Source organism: Acomys russatus, chromosome 24, assembly GCF_903995435.1.
Source record: "Acomys russatus chromosome 24, mAcoRus1.1, whole genome shotgun sequence".
Lineage (NCBI taxonomy): Eukaryota > Metazoa > Chordata > Mammalia > Rodentia > Muridae > Acomys > Acomys russatus.
The window spans coordinates 4230008-4255229 of record NC_067160.1 but is presented as its reverse complement, the minus strand read 5'-3'; the positions used below and the strand labels follow the sequence as shown (position 1 = coordinate 4255229).

Genomic DNA, 25222 nt, shown 5'->3' with positions numbered 1-25222 from the left:
CTCTGCCCTGAGGCCCATGACCTATCTAGCCTCAGGTTGTTGGCCACTTTAGCAATGTCAAATAAGTGTTCCATGACATGGAGTGAGTCCTACAAACACTGAAAGGTGGTTAGTTACTCCCATAACTTTTGAGCCACTACTGCACCAATACATCTTGCAGACAGGTTGTTGTTGTGGGTAGTGGAGTATTATCATGCCCCTCTAATAGTGTGCAAAGCGGCTTCTAGCACCATGGAATCTGGTCAGTCAGAATGAAGCTTCTATTTAGACAACTCCAGATCTATTTCTTCTCATTTGACTGGCATAAGTAATGCCATTAGCAGTCGTGCCTTACCACCACGTTGTAGAAAGCATCCAACAGCCTTGACCACAGCCTGTGATATTTGTGGGTGTGCATAAGACTCTTGACTACTGACTCCACCAAACGTAAACCATTCTTGGCGCTGGAAGTTTTACTAGTTGGAATAAAATGTCTAGTTAGGACATTGCCTCCCCCATTAGCTCTCGTAATCCTTGATTGGAAAGTAATCCAGTTCCACACAGTCTCTCTATCCTTCCTACAAAAGTATTCAATTAAATAATACCCTCTAGTAGTTTCTATTTTTCTTGTTTGGAAGGATGTAACTTTTGAGATTACCACGTGTTTTCTTAAACCTGGAAAATAAAAAGGTCGCTATTGACAAAGTGTTTATAAATTTGTGGAGGAATTTAGTATGTGGAGTTAATAGTTCTAAGTGGCCCAGAAAGAGTGGTAGTGGATAGAGGAATCTTTGAAACAAACTCCTATTTCTGAGCCAATCAGATCACTTCCTGGTAACTACTGTGTCCAGTCAGCTGCTCAAAAACAAGCATCTTGTTTTATACAATGTGTTCATCCCTATCCAGTCATGACTGACTAAAGGAGCTGAGAACTTTACAAAATTAGGCTGGGTGGCTGAGGACAGGAGGAAGCAGGGTAAAGTCCAGGATGCAGAAAGGGCAAGAGAGATACTAAAGGAAAAGGGCAAAACAGAGGAAGGAGGAGGCCGAAGGGAGCAGGATTCTTTGTGGGATGTGGGTCTAACTTGGAGAGTTATGAGAGCTTGGGAGTGAGGCTGTACAATGTCTTCACTGGAGAAGATGGATGAAGAGCCTTGCCTCGGGTCCTGGGTGCTCATAGAAGCACTGTAGAGCTTTGGTGAAGGGGATACTAGCTACCTTGGCTCTCTTATCTCAGCTTCCTGCCCAATACAATTTTACACTTTGTTTGGATTGTCTGAGGGGTGAGGGTTTCCAAGAGAGCTAGACTTTTGATCGAGGTCGTCACAATACAAGTCTCGGAGGCCCTCCGTCTCCTACGCAACCCTCCACTGTTCCGTGCAGAACGTAAGCTCGTGGGGCCACAGGGGGCTGGTACCGGTCATTCGGAACCGAGGGACCAAGGCAAAGGAAGCCAGGAAGCATCAGGAGAGGACGTGAGGCCCCAGCTGCCATGGAGCTGTACCTCAGTGCCTGCTCCAAGACTGCCAATGTGGCCGCCAACAAGGCAGCCTCCAGCAGTGTGGCTGAGGACAGTCAACAATGTGGAGATGTGAGTGGAGTACCCTCAGGCTGGTATGGATGTCCTGGGTCTCTGGCCCGGAAGCATCCATCGTCGGCCTGGGAGGGTTAATCATTTCACCAGCTCCTGTTAGGCTATAGTAGGGTGCCCTAGGCTGGCTAGAGAAAGGGACCATGCAAGGCCCTTTTGGACCTTACTCTTTAATTCTTGAGTTTCTACCTTTGTTGTGTGAGGTATGGGTCAAAGCCAAAGACAAATTCTCTGATTATATTCGACAGGGGGCACGCAAAGCCCCACCCCCAGGGGTGGGAGCTGCTCAGCTCTTGGATCTTCCCCTTGGAGTCAAGCTGCCTATGATTCCAGGAACTGATACTGTATATTTTACTACGAATATCAGCGAAAAGGTAAGATAGCTTCTTATAATTACATTAACTGTCTTAAATGTCTATGCTCGTTTCTCTTTGTGTTAACAGAGTATAACAGATTACATTAGGAGCATGTGTAATAACAGACATGGGGCCACAGGTACTGTTTAGACTGTATATAAAGCAATTTCATCCAATATGGATTTATGGAATCGTGACCAAAAGGATTTACATCCTCAGCCCTATTTTAATTTATATTACAGAACAACATATTAACATTTAATTGCATGCCCTTTTCATGCCTATGTACTCAGATTAGTCTTAGATTCATTTGATTGGAAGGCTATCACTATTGGCTATTATGTACTGGACTTTTAACCAATACTAACCTTTCTAGGAAAGACTTTTGTTGTTTTTGTTTTTTCTTTTGAGCCAAATGTTCTCTCATGCAGTAAGTTTTTTTTTTTCTTAAATCGTTTTGAAATAATTTTTTATGTTTAATATTATAATTCTTGCAAATGGAAAAAGGCCCTGGTTCTGTGAGGATGAGGCCCAGGATGGTCTTAGCTTCTCCCACTACGCACAGCTTCAGCAGGAAGTCTTCCGTGTGTCTTATGCCCAGCAAACAAGCAGCCACTGTATTTTTGGTCTAATTTGTCTCCAAACTTGGTTTACTCTTTCTTTTTTCTTCTCTTTTCCTAGCTTGTTAATCTGAGTCTCTCTAGAGAACCACTTGCGACTACGTCACAGTTACCAGTTTATTATTTTGATTATATCTCACATTTCTTTAGGCAGAAGAATTTCACTCATCACTTACACCATACTGTGTGATATTGCTTACTTGTCTTAAAATGCTTGATTTTTGTTTGTTTTGTTTTATCCCATCCCAAGTAGTCTCCATTCTTGGCCAGATGATTCTGAAGAAGGAAGAAGGCTTCATACATTTATATTGAGTGATTACTTTAATTAACATTGAAAAACATGTTTGCCACCATTAGCATCAGCATCTAAAAGGAGTTGCTAGCCGAATGTCACCACTTACAAGAGGCAACCAGCTCCTTGCTTGATTTATTGTTTCCTTCAGGATAAGATGGGTACCACTTATCCAGTCCTATTTTCATTTAATTATACTTTAAGTTATAGTGTAATTTGAATGGGGTAGTGGGATGCATTCTGGGAAGCTTTGATGGTCATTTGATCTACTTTTCTGATTAGGCCCTTTGAAAGTTATTAAAGTTGTGACATTAAGAGCTCAGAGACTTCACAAAGGCATGTTTTATGAGAAGGAAAAGCTCCTCTCCCAGCTCTGCTCCCTTCCTCTTTCTTCCAGTAAGAAGCACTAATTCTGCTGCCTAGTTCTTTTTAGAGCCCTATTCCTCCCTACTTTCCAGCATTCAAGATGTGAACTGAGCTTGTAGCTTTAGGGAAACTGAACAGAGGTCACAAACTGGTACCTTGAGAACCTTCTGGATTGGTGCACAATACTGTGTGATAGTGTGAACTGAATTATATGCCTACAAGCATGACACATTCTCCCTGCATTTCCAGACTTGCTATTGCATTAGTAAGCATTAAAGCTGGAAGAATACAAAGAGGGCATTAGCACATTCCCACACAGACTTCCCTAATCCTCCTTCCTTTTCTTCCTCAGAAGCCCTGGTACAAGCAATCATCATCATTCTCCCTTTGAAAAATTAACTGAGAGTTCACACCAAAACCTTACTCTGATAATGATTTAGTTAATGAGATTAAATAACTTTGGTGTTTCCTTCCTAGTAAAAAATAGATAAGCATGGACATTGTTTGACCGTCTTTCATTATTATGTTATTTATATGATATTTATATTTATATGGTAAAATTATATTTATATGATATTATTTATTGAAAGAGGTTGTTTGGTATTAACACATAGGATGAAAACCCATTTTCTTTACATATGCCTTAAAACTAGTATTTAAGTGTGTTGGATAATTTGGCATAGAGATTGACTTTCTGTATGACTGTAACACTCAAAGTGCATTGGGTTTGTTAAAGGTCCCAAGACACTATGATTCCTTATCCTTAGTCTTTAGTACATGAGTTCTAATTCTACTAGCTATGTGCATTATTTCCATTTCATTATGGTGAAAGATTTTCCATTATTTGTCTTTACTTGCAAATGATTGAAACATAATAATTATTATTATCCTTTTTTTCTTTTGAGTATAATGTCTCACTCTGGGAGAGAAAGAAAAGACAGGGTCCTGGCATTGGCTTTATTTATTAAAACAGATTACACACTATTCCCTTTCTTTTCTTCTCCTCTGTTTTTATCTCATGGCCAGAGGGTGATGCATCAGGGAACGAACTGACTTCGCAAGGCCAATTGCTTCAGTGACTTCACGTGGGTGAGAGGCAAGAAGGAAAGCCTTTCTGAGTAAATCCTCCTGTTGCTTCCGTATTCCCAGTTCAAATTTAAACTGCATGTTTGATTTTCTAGTCATGTCAACAGGTTAATTAAAAGTGAAAATACATTAATTTATATTTGTGATATTTTATTATCTGTGTTTGCAGCTCTTTCGACCTTCCTATGGTTTTAACCTGAGTGATCCTTACTGCCGACTTTTGGAAACCCAATATAAAAGTCTCCATGATCCACACTTACGAACATACTATAGGCGCAAAGATATTCTGAGGAAACTAAAGAAAGGTGGCTACATCACCAGCAATAATAAAGTGAGTTGACAGTTTCCATTCTTTTAACTCAATGAAAACTTATAGTATGTTGTGTTTGTTTCCCTACCCTAATAAAAAGCCAATCTCTTGATGCAAAAACACTACTCTTACCTCAAAGGGAATAAAAAAATAATTTCTTCTGGAGCCAAAAATGTATGACCATAGCTCAGAAGCACAAATTTAAATTACTCCAAATTACATGATCTAATGTGGAAATAACTACATGAAGCTTTTATAATAACCAAATAGAGAAAATCATAAATCAAGAGACTTTTCAAATACATCAGTAGAAAAATCAGAGAAGTTGGTACAGCCAAGCAAAGAACTCTCATCCCTTAAGCCCAGGTTGTTGTGTGAATAGTATTCTCAGCCCTTTGTTAAGGAAAATGGGGATTTTTGTTAATACATTTTAAAATGTTTTTACCTGTGAGTAACAGAATGTTAGTTCCAGAACAAGTGGGCAAGGAATGAGTGAAGATACCCTAAGATCAAAGGCAACTGGGCTCTGGATCTGCCACATCCCAAGCCCTCCAAACTGCCCATCTCTCGGCAGTAGGGCAGCCTTCGCAGACACAACCTCCTTCCAGGAACTGTCTTTCAGAAACATCATTAACTTTGCTATAAGCAGATACTTCATTGGTTTTACAGAATATTCAGGGATCAGACAATGAGGTTTCACATGCGATTATTTACCTCACCCTTTTCTCTCATATTAAGAGATTATTGACAACTATTTAGAAGCAAAGGTATATTTATATTTTCAGGTGAATCATAGTTCTCTTTTTCTGTCTGTAATGATACTGTTTTCTTGTGTGTGATTTATATTTTTTAAAACTTGAAACAGAAATGTATGAAAGTCTGTTAGCATCCTGATAGATTATTCTTATTGCTTTTGAACAGTGTTTACAATCATAATCCAATTATAATTAATTCACATTATATTAATAATTACAATTACTTGTGAATAATAAATTTCTTATTATAGCAATCAGAAAGTTTTATTTTTAGATAGAAACTTCTTGCTTATAAATATGGAGGTACCACCTATAAGATTGCTAATAATTTTTTATTCTTCACACCAAAATGTCATTATTGTCATTGTTTTTTTTTTGTCCTCTACTAATCAACTGTTGTGACTGTTCAATCTTCATATATTTAAAATGTTTATACAATTTTGGTTTTTGTTTTTAGATTGTATGTAGCTTGAGGGAGCTGAATAAATACAGGCAATACCTTACCAGCTTAAAATTAGACTTTGAAAGAAACTATTTAAGAGAACAGGTAAGTTATGAATTCAGTTTGTTTAAATAGAATATATAGAATGTTTTACTTATGTGTGTAATATTGTCTTATATTTTGAAGTTTAATTGTTGATTAAAATATTGTATGTGAAATTTGTAAGCAAAAATGAACAATATTTGGAACTTGCAGCATTTGCCCAATAATGGAAAAGGAGTTAGATCATATCATTAGTATAATTATATTTATTATTATTTATACTTAGTGTTAGTTTAGTAAGTACTGTAGTACACTCAGCATTCGGTAAGTCAGCTATGCTACTCACACGTCAACTGGCACCAGCAGCAGTCTATTGTATTAGAAGATTCTAAAGCTAAAACCAAAGCAGTTTTTGAAACAAGTGATTTCTTTATTTCTTTTCTTTTCCTTTTTTCTTTCTTTCTTTATTTTCTGGTTTTGTTGTTGTTGTTGTTGTTGTTGTTGTTGTTGTTGTTGTTGTTTTGGTTTGTTTTGGTTTGGTTTATTTTGGTTTGGTTCTGGTTGTTTGGTTTTATGAGACAGGGTTTCTCTGTGTAGCCTTGTCTGTCCTTGACTCACTTTGTAGACCAATCTGGCCTCAACTCAGAGATCTGCCTGCCTCTGCCTCCCTGAGTGCTGGGATTACAGGTGTGAACCGTCACACCCGACCAAATGATTTCTTTTGTTACATCTATGATATCCTACATAATATTTAAAAATCAAGCTGACTGTGTGTGTGTGTACATAAATTCACAAGAAAATCATAAAAGTGAAAAAGAATTCTTACATTATAGTGAGCCTTGAGTCAAAGTAATGAGTAGCACAGACTTCTCTCTCGTCCTCCCTTCCTCTCCCTCTGTCCTCCCCCTGACCCTCGCTTTCTGTATGATTTATATATATATATAAATGCCTGCAACTTTGTCCTAAGAGTCAAGACACCCCAAAATAGGACAAGTGTTCTTAAAATGTTTTTATTACAAAGTATGAATGTTAGAGAAAAATGAGAATGATTTGCAATCCCAGCACTCTGAAAAGCTGGAGCAGGGGCACTGTGGCTGACGGCCAGCATAGGCTGTGTGTTGTGAGGCCTTGTGTCAGTAAAAACAAACAAACAGACAGACAGAAATGAGTGGGAAAATAGACAGAGACCAAAAATGTAGTATTGGTGAACCAATAAAATATTTCTTTTATTTTCAGAAAGACAAATCCTTATTTTAGTTCATCTGTTCACATTTGTAATGGATTCAAACTAGAATTAAATGCAGTCACACAATTTATCATTTATAAAACATGATTTCTTTATGATTTTATTTAAGGGAAATGTAAAAAACATATATTTCTGACATTCATTTTTAAATTTAAATAGCAATTGATTTCAAAGCAACTACATAAGCTGCAAGAAACCAGCCAACTTCCTAAATGTTCTGACGTCACACGTTTCCAGAACTGGTTGTTACAGGACAATACTCTGTCTATTAAGGACCAAGAACGCTTGTTAAGGCACAGGTGAGACTAAAGTTATAGCAGAGTGTGTGTGTGTGTGTGTGTGTGTACATGTGTGTGTGTGTGTACATGTGTGCGTGTGTGTGTGTATGGTGTGTGGACTGAAATTAATTATACTGAACAGCACTGTAAGGAGAACTTTTATTTTTTAATTAGTAGATAGTGTTTAATGTTCCCCACGAGACAGAGAATGGAAGGGAAGTCAGAGAGGTACGAACAAGAATTGTTTGTCCTAAAGGTGGGATCTTTTTCCAGGAGAGTTGGCTTTTCTGGGAACCCAAGATTTAATGAGGCAATAGGTGAAGGAAGCACCAAATCCCAGAGCCTTTCTATAGGAGAAATTATTTTAGCGGCAGCTGAAAAAGAAAAGTAATACTTTATAACTGTTTTTTGAAGACTGACATTAAGTCTGAAAAAATGAGTGCAAGTCGAAAACAGGAGTTTAATGCCTCTGAAAAAAACAAAACCATTCTAAGTAACAGCAGATTTTTCAGATATTTCCCATTTATAATCACTGATTAGTACTCCATTACTGAATTTATCTTTCTGAAAGCAAAATGATGCTCCCGTCCTCTTTCTTTTCTCAGAGTGAGAGTTTTATGCTAGGTTGTGTTGCAGTTCATACATCTGCATGGCCTAGGAAGCCAATAACTGATCCGTCTCGGTATGACCTAGGACACACACAACAACACAATGAGACAAAAGTGTAACTCAAAGCTGCAAGCGCTGTGCTGAGCAGAACCTAAACTGCTACAAATACACCAGTAAACTAAACTAAACTGCTCTAATCTCATAACCTTCTACACCCCAAGCACTCACCAATCTCATGCTCCTCCTCGGGCAACTTCTCTCCACCAGCTCACTCTGTCAACTGTTTCCTCTCAACTCTCAACTCCTGGCCCCTCCTCCTCTCCTGGAAGCCCCGCCTTCCACTTCCTGTCCTTCTGCCCAGCTGATTGGCTAAACAGCACTTTATTGACAACTCCTAAATCCACTCAAGGCATTCCTCCACATTATGTGACTTTTACACTGTGTAGTTTTGTTTCTCAGACTTAAGACAGGCCGCTGTCATTGTCCCAGATCTTTGGTGAGAGTTTTGTGTTACTACCAAGAGCCTATTGTCACTTTGTTGTGAAAATGTTTTTCAAGTGAACGTATTTGAAGCTTTGCTTGCTTTCTCTGTTGTTTCTGTGAGTCTAGATTTCTAATGCCACTGAGTTATCATTGCTCGCTGTGTAAAACAGTGAACCAATTTGCTCTACACTCCAAAATTTCTTTGACCATGCTAACAAATACATATTCAAAGGGAAGAATTTAAAATAAGCCAGACGTTATGAGTACAGCTAATCGGAAGAATGATTGGAAACAACAAAAACAAGAACGCAAATTATGAAAACTCTACGACATTTCTGTGGTTCAACCATGTCAGTCAAGGCAGGGTTTCATTCGGAGTATAAGGATAAGGCGTCCCAATTCACCCACAATTATAATGTTTATCCTAACCCAGATATTTGGATATGATAAGTAAAGAATTAGAACAACTTGAGCGCACGGCGGAAGAGCAACGCCTACTGCGCATGGACAGAGAAGAGAGGCGACAGCGGGAGTACACAAGAAAAAAACTTAGTCTTCGTAGAAAAATTGAAGAGGTAAGAGGAAAATTTGAATATTATAAGGGAAAAATACATAGAGTTTTTCCAGTTGTGAATGAATTTAGCTGTATTACACTGTTTGAAAATGTTTTAGTTTTACACTTTCATATCCATACAGTGTACAAGTTAGTCCATAAAATGTGGAGGCATAGGCAATCAATTTTTGTTTTTAAAGATCACTGTAAAAAGTTATTAAGCATTACTTCATTTCCCATTAAACTCAGTGTGCACAAGAAATACTTTTAAATTATCTTTAGTAAAAATTAACCATAGCTACTTTTTATTTTTAATTAAAAATTGTGCAGTTATGTGAGCACGTGGCACAGTGCAGTAGCGAAGTCCTGACCACTGCATGAGTCGGTTCTTTCATCCTACCATGAGAGTTCTGGGAATTGAACCCACGTTAACAGGCTTGTCAGCATGACCTCATGCCCAAAACAGCCCCCTGGCCCAGCTCCTTGTCAGCTTTCTTAATACAAGTGCAGTTAGGAAAGCTCATTCGAAAAGCGCTGGGTGGCTTTAATGTATCTGGCCCTATATCTGTTGAGCCTTTGACCTGCCAGTATTTCTTGCTGGTGGACAAAATCCGTTTGCCGTGAAAACAGAACGTGCCCGCACTAAGCAGGTATCACTGTGGTCCTTAGGAATGGAAAGCAAAGGAGATGCTGCTTCTCACGAAGATCGGAGAAGATGTTAAGAGAGAGCAGAGAGTAGAAGAGCAAAGGCGGAGAAGCCGAGAGGAGAGTGACAGAAAGGTAGGGTGAGCTTTAAGTTCTTCCCTGGAATATTTGAAAAGTTGGTGTTTCAAAGGAAATAATCTGTGTGACCATTATTCAAACCTCAGCCTCATGAGATACATATATAGGCCTTGTACCAACTGCCGTAAGCCACTCTACCTATCTATGGACACTTTCACATGTTGTATCTGATGCATTTTTATACTATACGAAGCATTATGCCACTATTTTATGCTCTTTCGGATTAATCTTCACAATAAAACGGTAGTTCTAGTTCCTAATCTTACTCTTAGAAAATATTCTTTTAGAGAACTACATATTTTAGTAAAAAAGAATCTTTGATTTTCCTTAATTTAAAAAAAAAATTGTCTTTTAAGATTAATAGCATGCTGTTGTTTGTGATTTAGAATGTAAAACAGAATTAAAAAAAAAACACCTGTAGCATATAGACTCCCTTTGCCAACTTACTGTTAAGTGGACACATGCACAATATATACAATATTTCTTATCAACATTTATTTACTCCACAAAAGTAAGCACATTCTTTTGTATCTATTTTAAAGACATGTTTAGGTTTATGAATGCTTAACAGCGTGTATTCATGTGCACTACACGCATGCATGAACCTACAGCCTACAGAGGCCAGAAGATAGGGTCAGATGCCCTGGAACTTGAGTTACACATGGCTGTGTACCACTGTGCCAGCACTGCGACCTGAACCCAGCTTCTCTGCAAGTGCTCTTAACCCATGAGCCCTGTCTCATGTTCTCGCGCTTACATCTTAGAGATTATTTTGTAGGCTGATTCTTCAATTAATAAAACAGTAAATGATTTTTCATATTAAAAAGTGTAAATCTAACATTCTAAATTTCAGGCAATTTATTCTTTACAAACATAGATGTAAAATGTCCAAAGTTTGATTTGTATTGCTGCATATCATTATACTTAAACCTCATAAAATATTGGAAACTAAAGTATTTTATTTCACAATAAAAATATCACAGATTTAGGTTCATATTTTATTTTTTATTTTGCTTCTCCTATACATCTTAGTCTTGCGTAAGATTCACTGTTCATGTGAATAAGTAGGCTTGTCTTATTTGGTATAATCTGCATTTCACCTATGTTCAACATTTTAACAGCTTTGTAAACAACTACAGATAGAACACACACATACAGTTAACTATAAGGTTCTCTGTGTCTTTCATACACATTTTCCATCATGTTTTCTTTTTAATTCTATCACTACATTGCCAAAAGTTTTATCAAGTGGGTTGTCAAATATTTTAAGAGTTTGTTGAATTTATATGTATGGCTCTTTAGAAGTGTAGAATGTAAATCAAATATTAATTGTTCAATCTAGAATCAATTCATTTCATCAGATTGTTTTGTAAATTGTGTTTTTTTGTAATTTTGATACAAAATGTCTAAATTTTGTGTATAATTTTATACTTGTTTTTAATCCTGTTCAGCATCTATGTGTAGATTTGCTGTCGGTGTGGCACTGTCTCATTCAGTTGGTTTGTAATTCTGGTCAGGTTTCTCCTGAACCTCTGATTCCACTATTTGTAGCAACTTTAGGAATTTTTTGGGTATCCATTCTCAGATATTTTAACTATATCTCATATTAGTTACTTTTCTCTCTGTGGTCAAATGTCTGACAAGAAGTGACTTAAGGAAAGAAGAGTTCATTGTGGTTTTCAGTTTGAGGAGATACAGTTTATTGCCCTGGGGAAATGAGATTGCAGAATCGTGACAGCTGGTCACATTGCACCCACAGTTTGGAAGAACAGAAAAATGAATGTTTGTGGTCAGGTCACCGAGCTCGTTTTGATTGAGTCCAGTGTTCAGTCCCCCGAAACAGCACTGCCTACATTTAGGATATGTCTTCTCCTCTTAGTTAAACCTTTCTGTAAACAAGCTCATAGGCCAACTCTGTGGTATGTATCCTTGGTGATTCTGAATCCTAACAGGTTTGCAATGAAATCAACTGCAGGTGGACATATAGGCTTTCCTCTTTCCGGGTTGTTAACTGTGTTAAACTGTCTTATATATCTCTGATAGTCTGAGTAGTTTCCTTTTCAGTGTCTCCTTTAAAGTAGTTTCTGTCACTGAACTCATACAGATGTCCTCTAAAATGTCAGATCTGTTACCAATGCACCCTCTTCTCATCCTCATCTCCCATACCAAATCATGTGAACACTTTTCTGTCCACAGTATCCTTGCATTATTTTTATAAGCACACAGAATGCAACTATGCTGAGCAGATTGATATTCTTTGCTTGAATTCTAACTTTTTTGTCTTTTCTAGCTTACTTTTAATTGCATGATTTATTTTTGGCCATGGGGCCCTGTTTCTTTGCATGCCTTGGCATTCTTTGCTTGACGCCACATATTTGTGTATTCAGCCTTTTTATATTATTGGAGACAGTTTGATTAATCAGATTTTTTTTATGGTTTATTATCTGAGGCTACTGTTGGTTTTTAACTGAAATAGTTATTCCCTATTGCCAAAGCAAGACTCGTTTTAACATTCTAGTCAGTGTGATTCCTAAAGCATTTATACTGTAGCTTACATCTAAGCTTCACCTTCATGGATGCTCCGCTATGCCGTCCTAAGTGACAGTTTCTCTCATGGGATGCTCTATGACATTTGCAAGGCTCTCTCTGTACACTGATCTCTCCTGCTCTGTCCATGGTCAGTAGTATCCCAGAGACACACAAAGAAAAGTTACATTTCAAAGACTGTATTAATTTTACCAAAGAATTCAGTGAGGTAAATTTTACCTAAGTATTTGTTCAGAAATAAAAAGTGGACTCCTTTCTACTCTCTAAGTTTTCTAGTCTAAGTCACAAGACAAGAATAATTATTTCTACTATACCACATGGATTAATCATTTTTGTATTTACAAATGTCAAATTAATACTAATCAGTGTGCTTTCTTTAATGTTTTAGAAACAAGCAATGCTAGAGAAAAAAATGGCTTATCATATACAAAAAATGCAGGATACTGGCTTTAAAGATGACACAGGAAGAAATGCATTTGAATATAAAGGACAAAATGGAACAACTTATGAATGTGAGAACATTATGACCTAAGCATTGATCTCTGTACCATGTAATCTTATATACTTGTACCTGCTACCTATTTTACATGGAGTGCTAAACTAACCGTTTCCACATTACTGTTGAAGTTGAAAGGATCACACATGGATATGCACACACACACACACACACACACACACACACACACACACACACACACGCCTTAATGAAAACAGTTTTATCAACTGGTTCAAGAGACAAATTGTGTTTCCCTTGCAGTTTTTACACCAATTTTCCTTTAGTTAAAATAATGTATATTTTACTACTCAGATATTATAGCTAATGTATAAAGTAATTGTTCTTATAAATCAGCATGGTGCTTTGGCTTATTGTCAGTTAGTAAGAATAGAAGGAACCTGGGAAAATAAGGAAATAAAGATGGAGGGAAAGTTGTAAAGAAAAGAAGCAAGAAAGAAAATGGAAAGAATGGAAGAAGGTGGAAAAGTAAACGTGTATGACATGGCTGTGTCCGATCCATATCAACTGCATTTTGTGTAACATCAAGAAATCACACCCATTAGTTATTAGTTAACAAAGCAGATTTTTTAAAGCTCTAAGGATACATACTATTGAAAAAGAACACGGCCATCCTCAATCTTGTCCCTTATGGGTCTCACTTTTGGCGAGACCCTCCCTTTGTTACTACATTACCTTATTGCCTGATTGCAGCTGGACTCTGCTTACCTTCCCCCAACCCATCTTTGTACCTCTTTAATTCTGATAATTTCTTCTGCTGACCCCAAACTTCTACCTTTCAAATTCAGTTTAAGGTGCATAGACAAGCAAGCAATCATCACCACATGAAGAACAGTCTTATTTAAACATCTAAATTTTGTTTTTACACTATATGCTTGAAGATGACAGCTCTCCTCTACTGGTGCTGCCCCATGTCCTGGAGCCAGACTATTGCTGTGTGACTCCTCCTTAATAATTTTAGGGACCTGTACATGGTTTTGGCAATTTGTTTAGCCTTTCACAGACACTTTCACAGTGTAAAACTGAATATCATACACTGAACAACTTCTGTGAAGACCTTCAGAACTCTAACACATAGTAAGGCTTCATAGTGCTGTCAAATAGGAATAGTGACCATTATTACACAGATTAAATTTCTCATCATTTTGCCTCTCTGTGTCCATTTTCTCAGCCCACAACCACCTACTCCCTGTTTCTTTCTAATCTTTTGCACTCAATTTGCATTCAGTCAAGTATTACTTCATAACCTTATTTGCATGATCTTCTTGAATCACTGGCAGCTTGCAATATTCAAAATAGCTACAGATTTATAACAGTTTTACTCACTAATACTAAATTTCTATTTATGTACATCATAATATTTTGAGGAAAATAACTCTACTAAATAAGTTTCCTAGAAAAATTAACTCATTTTACCTCTTTGAAGGATTCCTACAGCCCATAGCCCCGTGCTTCAGATTACAAATCACTTCACCAGTTTTCTAATCCTGACATCCCTTTCTCATACAATAAGGAATGTGAATTTTCAATGTTTTCAAATTTAAAATTTTATTTTCTGTACAGAGTCTGTTTCTGTGTACATTTATGCACAGTATATGCATACTGTGGTATCTGGACGGTATCTGTGAAGGTTAGAAGAGGGAGACCTACCTCTGTGACTGTCCTGGGAAACAAACTCAGGTCTTCTACAATAAAAACAAGTGTTCTTAACTTGTGAGGCATCAGTTCATCCCCTGAAGTAGCAATCTTCAAACATCAAATCACCCTTAGAAAAAAAGCAGTATGTCAATATTTTTGTAATATTGAGGTGAGAAGGAATAAAGATATCACTTTCATAATTATATGACACTGTAGTAATATCCTCTTCTACCAAGTAAAAATCTCCAAGAGAAATTTATGTACACACACACACACACACACACACACACACACACAGCGCAAATCCAAAAAACCTATAGTCCTATTGGACCAGTGGATCTTCATCCGTGTCACTCTGCAGGCATGCATTCCTATAGAAAGGAAGCTATATGTTCCAACAGATTACAGTACATGTTTCTTTCTCTCTAAAATAAAAAAAACAAATAGTCTCTCCACATAATGCCTTTTAAGTTAAAGGCATATTTCAGAAATAGTTAATTTGGCAATTTATCTGCCTTCCACACATTCGTCCCCCACATTTAGATTGACAAAGACTTACCTCCTCCTGAGCAGGAAAGGACAGTCAACTTTAATAGTTCCACTACCCAACATCACTACTAATAATATCCTTTCTTACATTTTAAAGCTTTAACAAAGAAGAAAAAGAAGCCGTTGGATGATATAAAAGTAGTTTATCCTGGTGGTGACCAGAAAGCAAGTAAAGGAACGTCAGGTAATAGACCATTTTAACAAACTCCGAATACTTAGAGCAGTGCTTTGGGAGGAAGACTGAGCAAGGGGTGATCTTCAGCTGAATGCAGAGCGACCTTCGGTTTGTTATGATGAACGGTTTGTTTTGGGGGTTGCATGCTGTGTTCTGTCTCCAGGACTTAATCTCTCTATAGCTGAGGTAGTGTTTTCAGCTGGTCATCAGACCACCACCAAGAACAGTTAAATTCAGCATTTATTACTAATTGTAGATAGAGGTTCGTTGTAGAACATCTTAACTTCTCAGAATGGTTTTAGAAAACTCAGAAATAGTTTATAAGCTAAATTCATTGATTCTAAACTACTGTGAACATTTGACAAATTAGCACTTTGTATTTCTTATGCTCTGTCACTTTATGTTTTCAAATTAAGCTCACCATACTGTGAGTCCCCACGAAGTACTCGGATAAACTCCAAAAAAGAAAACAAGTAATAATATGACATTTCTTTCAGTAATAACTCTCAAGTTGCACTTAATGCGAAAACTTAGAATAACCTTGAAATTTACTGATTAAAAAAAAAAAAAACTAAGGAAAACAGAATCCCAGTTTTTCTTCCCTGTGTGGTTGGTTTTTGTGAAGCAGACACAAACTATAGTCACCTGAGAAGAAGGAACTTTGGTTGAGAAAGATGTTCCCTTTAGCTCAGCCTGTGAGAAAATCACGGAGGCATTCTCCTGGTAGGTGAGTGATGTGAAGGAGCCCGGCTAGGGCAGAGGCAGCCCTGGGCAGGGGGTCCTGGGGCACATGAGAAGGCACAGTGAACAACCCTCCAGGGCTCCTGCTTCTGTTCCTGCCTTGACTTCCTTCCACGATGGATTACAGTGCTAAGATAAAAGACACCCTTTACTTCCAAAGCCCCTTTCTGTGATGATCCCCAGTGCACTAGTAGAAATGTGTACATAGAGACAAGAACAACATGACACTGCTACAAAAACAACCCAAATACCTGTAAAACAACAGAATAAAACAGAGGACTCCATGTGTTCACGCCGCCAGACAGCTAACTGATTCTTGACAAAGATGAAAACAAACAAACAAACAAACAAACGCAAATTGGAGAAAACAATATCATCTTCAGCCAATGGTTTCGGGAAAGGTAGACAGCTGCACGTAGACAAATGAGCGAGGAGCCTGTTTCATGCCTTATCCAAAACTCCATTCCCAATGTATCAAATGATGGAAAAAATCTGAAACTGTTAGGTGGAAAATAGGGGAAATGCTTAAAAGATGTAGGCACAGACAAGGGCTTAACAAGAACTAACAAATGTGATTACACAAAATTAGAAGTCTTCCTCCCCTCATAGGTTTCTAGACAATGGGGTGTGGAATGGAGTGCTGAGTGCTGAATGCAGTAAAATTCTTACTACACATCTAATTTTTGATCAGTATCTGAAAAAATATCAGTTGTGGATGCTTACCCTAAAAACTTAAAACAAATCATATAGAATGCTCATCAATGTTTGCTTCAGTGTCATTTATGATAAACTGTGAAATCAAGATAGCTACCCTTAACAGAAGAATAAATAAAATATGTTATATATACACAATGGAATTATATTTAGTCATAAAGAGAACAAAATTGTGTCATTTTCAGAAAAACATGTGCAAATGTAGAATATCATATGAAGCAAATTCAATGAGACTCACTGAGAAATGCTGAATGCTTATGCTCCTTTGTAGACCCGAGCTTTTACACAGATATACAAAATCTTTAATAAGTCAAGAGTGTAAAAAGGAAACCGTGTAAGAGAAAAGGTGACTGTTGGGAAAGGGAAGAGAAAGAAAAGGAAAATCATGGCAAGAAGTCTATTACATACCTATGTAGAAATGTCTTTATGAAGCCCAATACTGTATAAAATGTATATGGCAATTCAAAACAATGGGAATTCAGAAATGTTTGCACTTCAACATTTTGTAAGTCTGTGTAAATTTCAGTTCCCTCAGGAATTTGTTGCAATTCTATGAAATCACTTCAACTGAAGAAGTCATTTGTATGTGGAACCTCTTTGTAGAATATGTTTTTAAGCTAGTGATATATTAATTTATTAGACAATAATTTACATATATATAGGATTTGATATAAGAATTTTTAGAGACACTATCTTTTGTGTTCTTATATCATACATTCTGCACTGTACTTCTTTCTTGATCACTTGATAATTATCTGTAGACTCTGCTGTGTTGATTTATTTCCTTTCTTTTTCTTTGTCAGTCTTGTTTTTCGTTTTTACTCAATTTGGAGAATCACCTGTTGGTATCATTACTTTTGATTTGTTTTGGCTATGTCTTTAAATACACAAACACACAATCACAATTTTCTTTGTTAGGTATTGACAGGAATATATGAAAGAAGTAAAATTATGATCTATTGATGATTGATATTAAGATAGAGTGATCACTATTGTAAAGTTTTTGAGGTTCCTTAAAGTTATATTTGCCATATATCCAGGCAGTTTTTATAAAAAATTTTATTCACTTTAATTGAAGTAGATATAAAGACAGATCGATAATTTGATAGATCAATAGATTGATTACTACTGTAGAGTATCTATTAATCGATATACATGTGTTGTGTTTACACGCATACACACACACACACACGTGCATGCGCATAAGTTTGTGCATGAAATTTACAGAGGATCATTTCAGAAATGGCTGAATGAGAACTGAGATGCCCATGAACTGATGGCAAAATCCAAAGCCTGGTACGTCTGAGTGAAATGGGGCAAACTTGAAACATGCCATACCATTGTGCTGCATCAAAGAAATCACTTTACTTCCCCCAAAATGAAGACAAAGGAGAAGTGTACAGACTGTATAGTTGCATTCGTGTAAAGTATCAGAAAACACGAATCAAGAAGTACAGATCAATGCTATTGGGAAATATGGATTGTTTACAAACATGCAGGGAAGTGCTCATTTGAGTGATTCCAATGTGTTATTGATCGAATGATACTGTAAGTGCATCTATTTCAGAAGTACTACTATGAATATTTCAATTTTTAATAATTAGTCTGAGAAAATGCAATTTGTTGCAATTAACAAAATGTTCAAAGCCTAAGGATGCCTTTCTCATTTACTCCTAGGACAAGTGTCAGCTACAGTTAATCAGCCTCAGATTAGCTCAAAGACTGTTTCAAAAATATCAGGATCCTCAGTTGCTTATCAAACAGACATACAGAACAGTAGCTCAGAACAAAAGGTAAAATGTTTCAATCATATTAGTTCATCTTCTTAAGTTTTATTTATGTGTGTTATCTCTTTTACTAACCTGGTATAGATTAATTAAGGGAGATGAGTTCTTGCAACAGAAACTGATTCCTCTCTGGGGCACGAAAGAGTCAGTTTAGCTTTATTATTGATGTACTGTGAAATTTAGCAAAAACAAATCCAAAGCCATCATCAACTGTGATGACGATGTTGCTATAAACTGGCAGCATAAGAAATCTATGTGCACGTTGTTGATTGGTCACTGGCAGCATAAGAAATCTATGTGCACGTTGTTGATTGGTCACTGGCAGCATAAGGAAATCAGGCTATTAGGATGTGAAGGTGAACAAGACAGTCCCTCATCTTAAGGATGCTTTGTCTAGTGAGGTGAGGTGCAAAGGAAATGTTACAGTAACCTGGAGTGACTAATTTTTACTCTTGCGCTGACTGGCTCTGGAGAGTTTTAAATAAGCATTATATCATGCTACCTAGGGTTTGGGCTGGCAGAATTGTGACTCTGAAGTTTTAGCACTGTCCATTGAGTGGGTTACTGTGCTGTTAGATAAGGACGGATTGGAAGATGAGTGAGCTGTGTGTTGCTACAGAGAGAGCTCAGTTTTGACCTGAGTTTGAGACAGGGAAAGTTAATGATATGCACAGTTCCTTAAACACTTCTCATGACAAACTTAGGGCATGAAGCATAGAAAAGCATTTGGATTCATTTAGTTATGTGATAGAAGGCAAAATCTCTTTCAGAAGTATTGGCACTTATGAATAGTTTCTCTTTAATATTTTGTCTTATAGAGAAATGGAGTAATGAAAAAACCAAGTGACGAAAGAGGTAAGATTATGAACAGTATTAATGATTCTGGTGTTAAGCACATAACTTCACTGTTATATAGTTTTGAAAGCTGTTTTACGTAATTTTCAAAGGATTAATGAATTTTTCTTAATCATATGGTTCCCTTATTCCAGTCACTTCTTCCTCTTTTTTAGCTCATTGTACATCTTTCTGTGGAAAAAAAAGTCATCCCCAAACTATTTTATCACTTTATGCCTTTTGCCTAAAATCATTTTAAAATATGGCTTGTTTATTTCTTTGGACAAGTTGTGAGTTGTCATTTCAGACTGAATATAATTAAGACAGTCCTCTATCAAGAGCCCCATTACTTTCATAAGACTAAGATAAGAATTTCAGATTTTTCTTTGGCAGCGATGGGAAAGCAGTTACAGTTTTAGGCAGTAAGCATCCAAATAAGGTGTTTTATTTCTGGAGAAGCTTCCTTAACTTAGATTTCTGATTGTGATTATTCTAGTCAGTGTATCAGCTTAGTCAGCAGAATCCAAGCCAGCAACTTACGAGTCGCCTTTGTTACTGCAGTAATTTCATATTTAAACTTTATCTTATCTCTCTAGTTCCTGGAAACACGTCAGCTAGAGATTCAATTATTTCAGGTCAAAATTCGCCCACAAAGAATGCTAGGCTTTCGCAATCATCTTTGCATCCTCAAAAAGAAGAGGTGCGTATCATTCTATTTACTCTAAATTCAACCAGAATAAAGGACATATCTTATAGTCAATTTAATATATGAAAATGCCATCCTTTAACCTTATAGTATCACGCAATCCCATGAGATGTATCATGCCATAGTAAAAACAATTCAAGTTCAGTGTCTCTAAATATAATCCACAAGGTTTAATATTTACTGTCTACATAGAGCCTCAGTGGAATCAACTGACCTCCTTAGTGGGCTTATAATAATGCTGATGTAGCATTTTTGACCAGTAATCAGGTATCTGCTAATGGAAAGTTATCATTAGGGATCCAAGGTTTTAGCCATTATGTATAAAATAAATATCTCTATAAATTGTCAACCTGTTGTCTTAGGGATAAAATCAGTAAACCTCTATTACAATATTAGCATGATACTAGCTGATTCACCATGCTAAGGAATTTACATGGTTTTCAAGAACTTTCAATACACTAGAGATTTAACAAATTCATCATATTAAAGTAGAAAATTACATTTGATCTTACTTAGACTGTGTAACATCTGGCATCAAATAATGCAGAATATCTAAAATAAATATTTGTAAACTGTATATTTCACAGTTCGCTCTTCTGCTATGCTACTAATCTATTATATACGCTAACAATCAGGAAAAAATTAAATGTTGGAATAGTCACATTTTTAATCATATTTTAAAGCCTCAAACCTTTAAGAGATAAAGAAGGCCTAATAATACTGTCTTCTAAAACACTGCAGCATAATTTTTTTGTACATTTTCAAAACATTGCAAGGAAGAGAGGCAGGAAAGCATGCTTCAGTTTTGTTCACGAGAATAGGAGTAAAAACCGGCATGATAATATACTGTATGTTCTGATTACTTCAACACTTCAGACTGCACAATGAGAACATTGTGTATTACATATGGATAACTGTTCATTAAGGCACAAGAAAACGATTTATCCTGGTACAGTAAAATAGAATTGTAAGTTGCATTGTTGACCTCGCTGAGAATAGCATGTTCTGCTCAATTTCCTTATTAATCCCAAAAGGGGAGCAGATGTTCACAGACACCAACTATATGACAGGAAGTTGAACTGTGCTCCGGCACACCATGCAGAGCCTAAAATTGCCAGGTCTCAAATATTGACAAATGAAGATGCCCATTGTCATGATTTTTTTTTTTTTTTTTTTTTTTTTTTTGCAAGCAGGTTGAGTACTAAGAATCAAAACTTGCAATCATTCATGGAGGGTGCACGCTCTCCCTTTTAGTACCCCTAGGTTGCTTTTTCCCCAATAATATTCTGCACTTCTTCTAATTAAGTTGATTGACTTCTACGCATTCTTCCTGTAGTTAATTTGGGGTTATTATTGCATGTTGTATTTGAAGGAAAGAGGTTCCCTAGCAGGTGGACAAAGAACCTTCCTGCTAACCATTTAGGTCTTCATTTTTTACTCCTAATGTCGATTCAAATTGTATATAAGTTCACTAAATTTTTGACATGAGTACCACTATATTCTGATGTGTGAGTGGTATTGTGGATATTTTAGATACACATTAGTTTTAATTATGTAAATAATAAATATGACATAGGTACAAACCATGCATATTTCTTATAAGGATTTGTGAGAGATTTAATATTATTAAATTTTTGACATGTAAACATACAAATAGTACTTAGTGGTAAAATTTTGGATAAATCTCCCTTTTTGTTTATGCAGAAGGAGATGCAAGGTGACTGGAATGGAAGACCAAGCAAGAAATCAAGTTATGTTGGTGAACCAGGTAAGCATCAGCAATAAATAATGGTGTTATTGAAATGTCTCTTCACCTGATACTTATTATAGCCGTTCCAAATTCTTTGCCAACTAATGTATCAATGCAGCGGTGTCTGCTAGGTCTTATACAGAAGGGCATAGTAGCCCGGACTCTTACCCAGAGCTTTTACCCTGTAACAGAGAAAATCTTCCTGACAAACACACAAAACAAGATTATGAACACAATTAAAGTGCATGGATAAAAGCCATAACCTGTATGGAAAGAGCACCTAGATCAACACTATTTGGGACACAGGGGGAGTCTTCTAATTCTTTTCATTATTTTTTGAGGTTATAGTGTAATGTCATTTCTCCCTTCCTATATCCTAATCCAAGACCTGCCACATGCCCCTCCTTTCTCTCTCTAAAATACATGACTCTCCTGAATATGCTGTTAAATACTTAAGTACCAGGTGCTTCTTTTGTATACTGCTACTTATGTATATGTTTTCAGGGCTGACCAATTGCTGTGCTTATCCCTGGGGAAGACCATTTCTTTTCTTGTCAGCATTCATGAGTTGCCTGTAGTTCTGTGTTAGAACCGAGGAATTGTGGGCTTCTCTCTCTTCTGTTTTAGCATGTCTATTACTCTTGTCCAGGTTGTCATGTTGGTGAGACCTAATGAGTTTAGCTTCTGATATTTCTAGCAAACAAAATGGCAGAGCATACTCTCTGTTTCTGTGGCTCCTACCATCCTTCTTCTCCCTCTTTTTCAATATCGCCTGAACCTTCGGGAGCTTTTAGTCTCCGGCTGGTTTTAATGGTCTATTTCTAATGATGACAGACAAAATTGAACTAATTCTGACACTTTATGCTTTCTATTATATCGGTTTTGTTTGCGTGGCAGCTCACCTTTTCTGTCTTCCAGACTTTGACGCATAGTTTACAATTAAAATAGTATGGACTTAGGATGACTTAATAATTTGAGATTTATGTCCAATAAACCAGTTGACATATCCTTCACTTCACAATTACACTTGTGTGTAAATATTTGCATGGTTAAAACACTGAATAACATCTCTCTTAATAAGTTTTTGTTTGCTTTTCTTATTTATTATAATTTATTCATATTACATCCTGATTGTTATCCCTTCACTTGTATCATCCCGTTCCTCCTCTCCCTCCCTCTTCTGCCCATTGCCCTCCCCTAGACCTCTGACAGGGGGTCCTCTGCCTTCACCATCTGACCACAGCCTCTCAGGTCTCATTCTGATACCTGCATCCCCTTTCTCTGTGTGCCCACAGGGAATCCCTGCCAATGGGAAGTGATCAAATGGGAGGAGGACACCAGAGATCATTTCAGAGGCACACCCCTCACAAACCACCCCAGCTGGGGAGAATGAGTTGTCCATTGGCTACATCTGAACAGGGGGTTTCATGTTGTGGTTAATTTAGCAGTATGGCCTAATAATGTTCATTATTAGGCCTATAATTATTATGGGGGTATTTTCTAACCCACAACCAACCAATGAAGACACAGACACCTGTTACATTTTTAAACAGCCTTAGTTTACCTGAGGCAAGGCAGATATTAGTCCTGTAAACTAACTCCCATATTGGGGTAGGTATCCCGTACCCTTCCCAATCCCAGGCCATTTGCTTCTAATAATTTCTGTCGCACTACCTCCCATCCACAATCCCAAGTACTTGTTAATTATCATCATCTGGGCTAAATCTCCATACACGCTAGCCATGTGCTCCTTCCTGCACCTAACCAGTGATGCCAGCCCCTTCCTTCTCTCTCTTCCTCCTGTCTCTCTCCATAGGTCCATCAACCTTAGCTACACCTATCCCATTTTCCCTGCCCAGGTGTGATGACTCTTTATTGGTCAAACAATAATAAGCTCTAAGGCAAGATATAACTCAGGGCACAGTGAGTCTGTTCACTTGGGCCGACCAGACCAACACCCAACAAGTGTAGCTTTCTCTGCATGCATCGCCCTTGGTTGGTGCATCAGCTTGTTCAGGCCCCCTGAGGCTCCTTGTCGGGCTCCTGACCCTCTGGATCCTTCCTTATGCCTAGTCTTCTTCACAACTCTCAGTGCATGTCCTGGCATGTGTCCCTGTCCCACCCCACCCCCGCTGGGTGGAGTCTCTCAGAGGATTTGTATGAAAATAAAAAAAAAAATTAAAATGTCTTAAGAAATAAATCGAAGATGTTATCAGAAGACAGAAAGATCTCCTGTGATCGGGAAGATCAACACAGTAAAAATGACCATCCTACCAAAAGCAATCTACAGGTTCATTCAATCCCTATCAAAATACCTACCCAATTCTTTACGGACCTTGAAAGATCAATTTTCAACTTCATATGAAAAATAAAACCACCCAGAGTAGCTAAAAAGATCCTGTACCATAAAAGATCTAGCAATTTTTAAATATGTAACAAAATACTGTTAGTGAGAGTCATAGTGCATACTGGATCTGTAATTATTGATTTTACAAAAGACACAACTGTACTAGTAGCTCTCCATTTTTTTTCCTTCAAGTTCATTGCAGTCTGTTGCTGTGAGTTTGACGATTCATGTCTCACGTGTAAGGGATAGCATGCAATAGTTGTCTTTCTGTACTTTTCAGTTATTTCATGTAGCATAAGGCTCTCCAGATTTGTGAGTGCAGTCTCAAATGGTGCTTTTCCTTTTTTTAAAAAAAAAAACTTTTTTCATTCTGAGACTGTCCTTAATTTTTTTTATACTCCTGCCTCCACCTTAAGATCCATCTTTCAATGTGCAGCAAGTGTCCATAACAGCATAATCTGTGTTTTCAATCCCACACAGCTATGAGGTGTATACTGTTTATGTCTACACTGGTTTATCTATCCTAAGTATGTGTACCTTTATCCTGTAACCAGTAGAGAATAACAGCTATTTACACAATAGACTGTGTACTGTTTCTTTTTTATTAATTTATAAATTATCTGGAGAATGAAGTACACAAGAGATATGGCTAGGTCATGAACAAATTCTATGCTGTTGTATATAAAGAACCCTCAGATCCACGGACTTGGTGCTCCTCAGATCCCTCCCCACCAAACAAATCTCATAACGATACCAAGCAATAACTCTACATACCCACAGTCTTTATCCACTCATCTATCAGTAGGTATTGCCCTGTGTTAGTACATTTTTGTTTCTCTAACAAATCACCCAACTTGAAACAACCCAGTGTCTTAAAAATTCCATCTCTTCAGCTTGAGGAATTGGCTCAGTCAGTAATTGCTCCCTGCTCACGAAGGAACATGATTATCTATAACAATTGTTGCTCCTGAACACTCTTTCATCTTGCTTATCGTTTTGTGGGGGAAGGGTTTGCATGCTTGTTGGTGTGCATGTTCACATATATGCAGGTACATATGTAGGTATATGTGCTCATATTTGTATAAGTGCAAGAATCAGTTCTTGCAAATCACACATGGCAAACACACAA

General features: G+C 37.1%; 1 protein-coding gene across 1 annotated transcript in view; it reads left to right on the top strand.

Moving 5' to 3' along the window:
- The first annotated feature begins 1471 nt into the window (after positions 1-1471).
- The window catches only part of Fsip2 (fibrous sheath interacting protein 2), a 60828-nt gene continuing 37077 nt past the window's right edge, over positions 1472-25222 (top strand). The window contains exons 1-13 of the mRNA XM_051167061.1: positions 1472-1570; positions 1819-1944; positions 4460-4621; positions 5813-5902; positions 7245-7384; positions 8889-9030; positions 9678-9788; positions 12727-12850; positions 15137-15223; positions 18347-18462; positions 19275-19311; positions 19887-19990; positions 21701-21764. Of these exons, the coding sequence (XP_051023018.1) occupies positions 1472-1570; positions 1819-1944; positions 4460-4621; positions 5813-5902; positions 7245-7384; positions 8889-9030; positions 9678-9788; positions 12727-12850; positions 15137-15223; positions 18347-18462; positions 19275-19311; positions 19887-19990; positions 21701-21764 (1402 nt within the window). The remainder of the gene's footprint in view (positions 1571-1818; positions 1945-4459; positions 4622-5812; positions 5903-7244; positions 7385-8888; positions 9031-9677; positions 9789-12726; positions 12851-15136; positions 15224-18346; positions 18463-19274; positions 19312-19886; positions 19991-21700; positions 21765-25222) is intronic.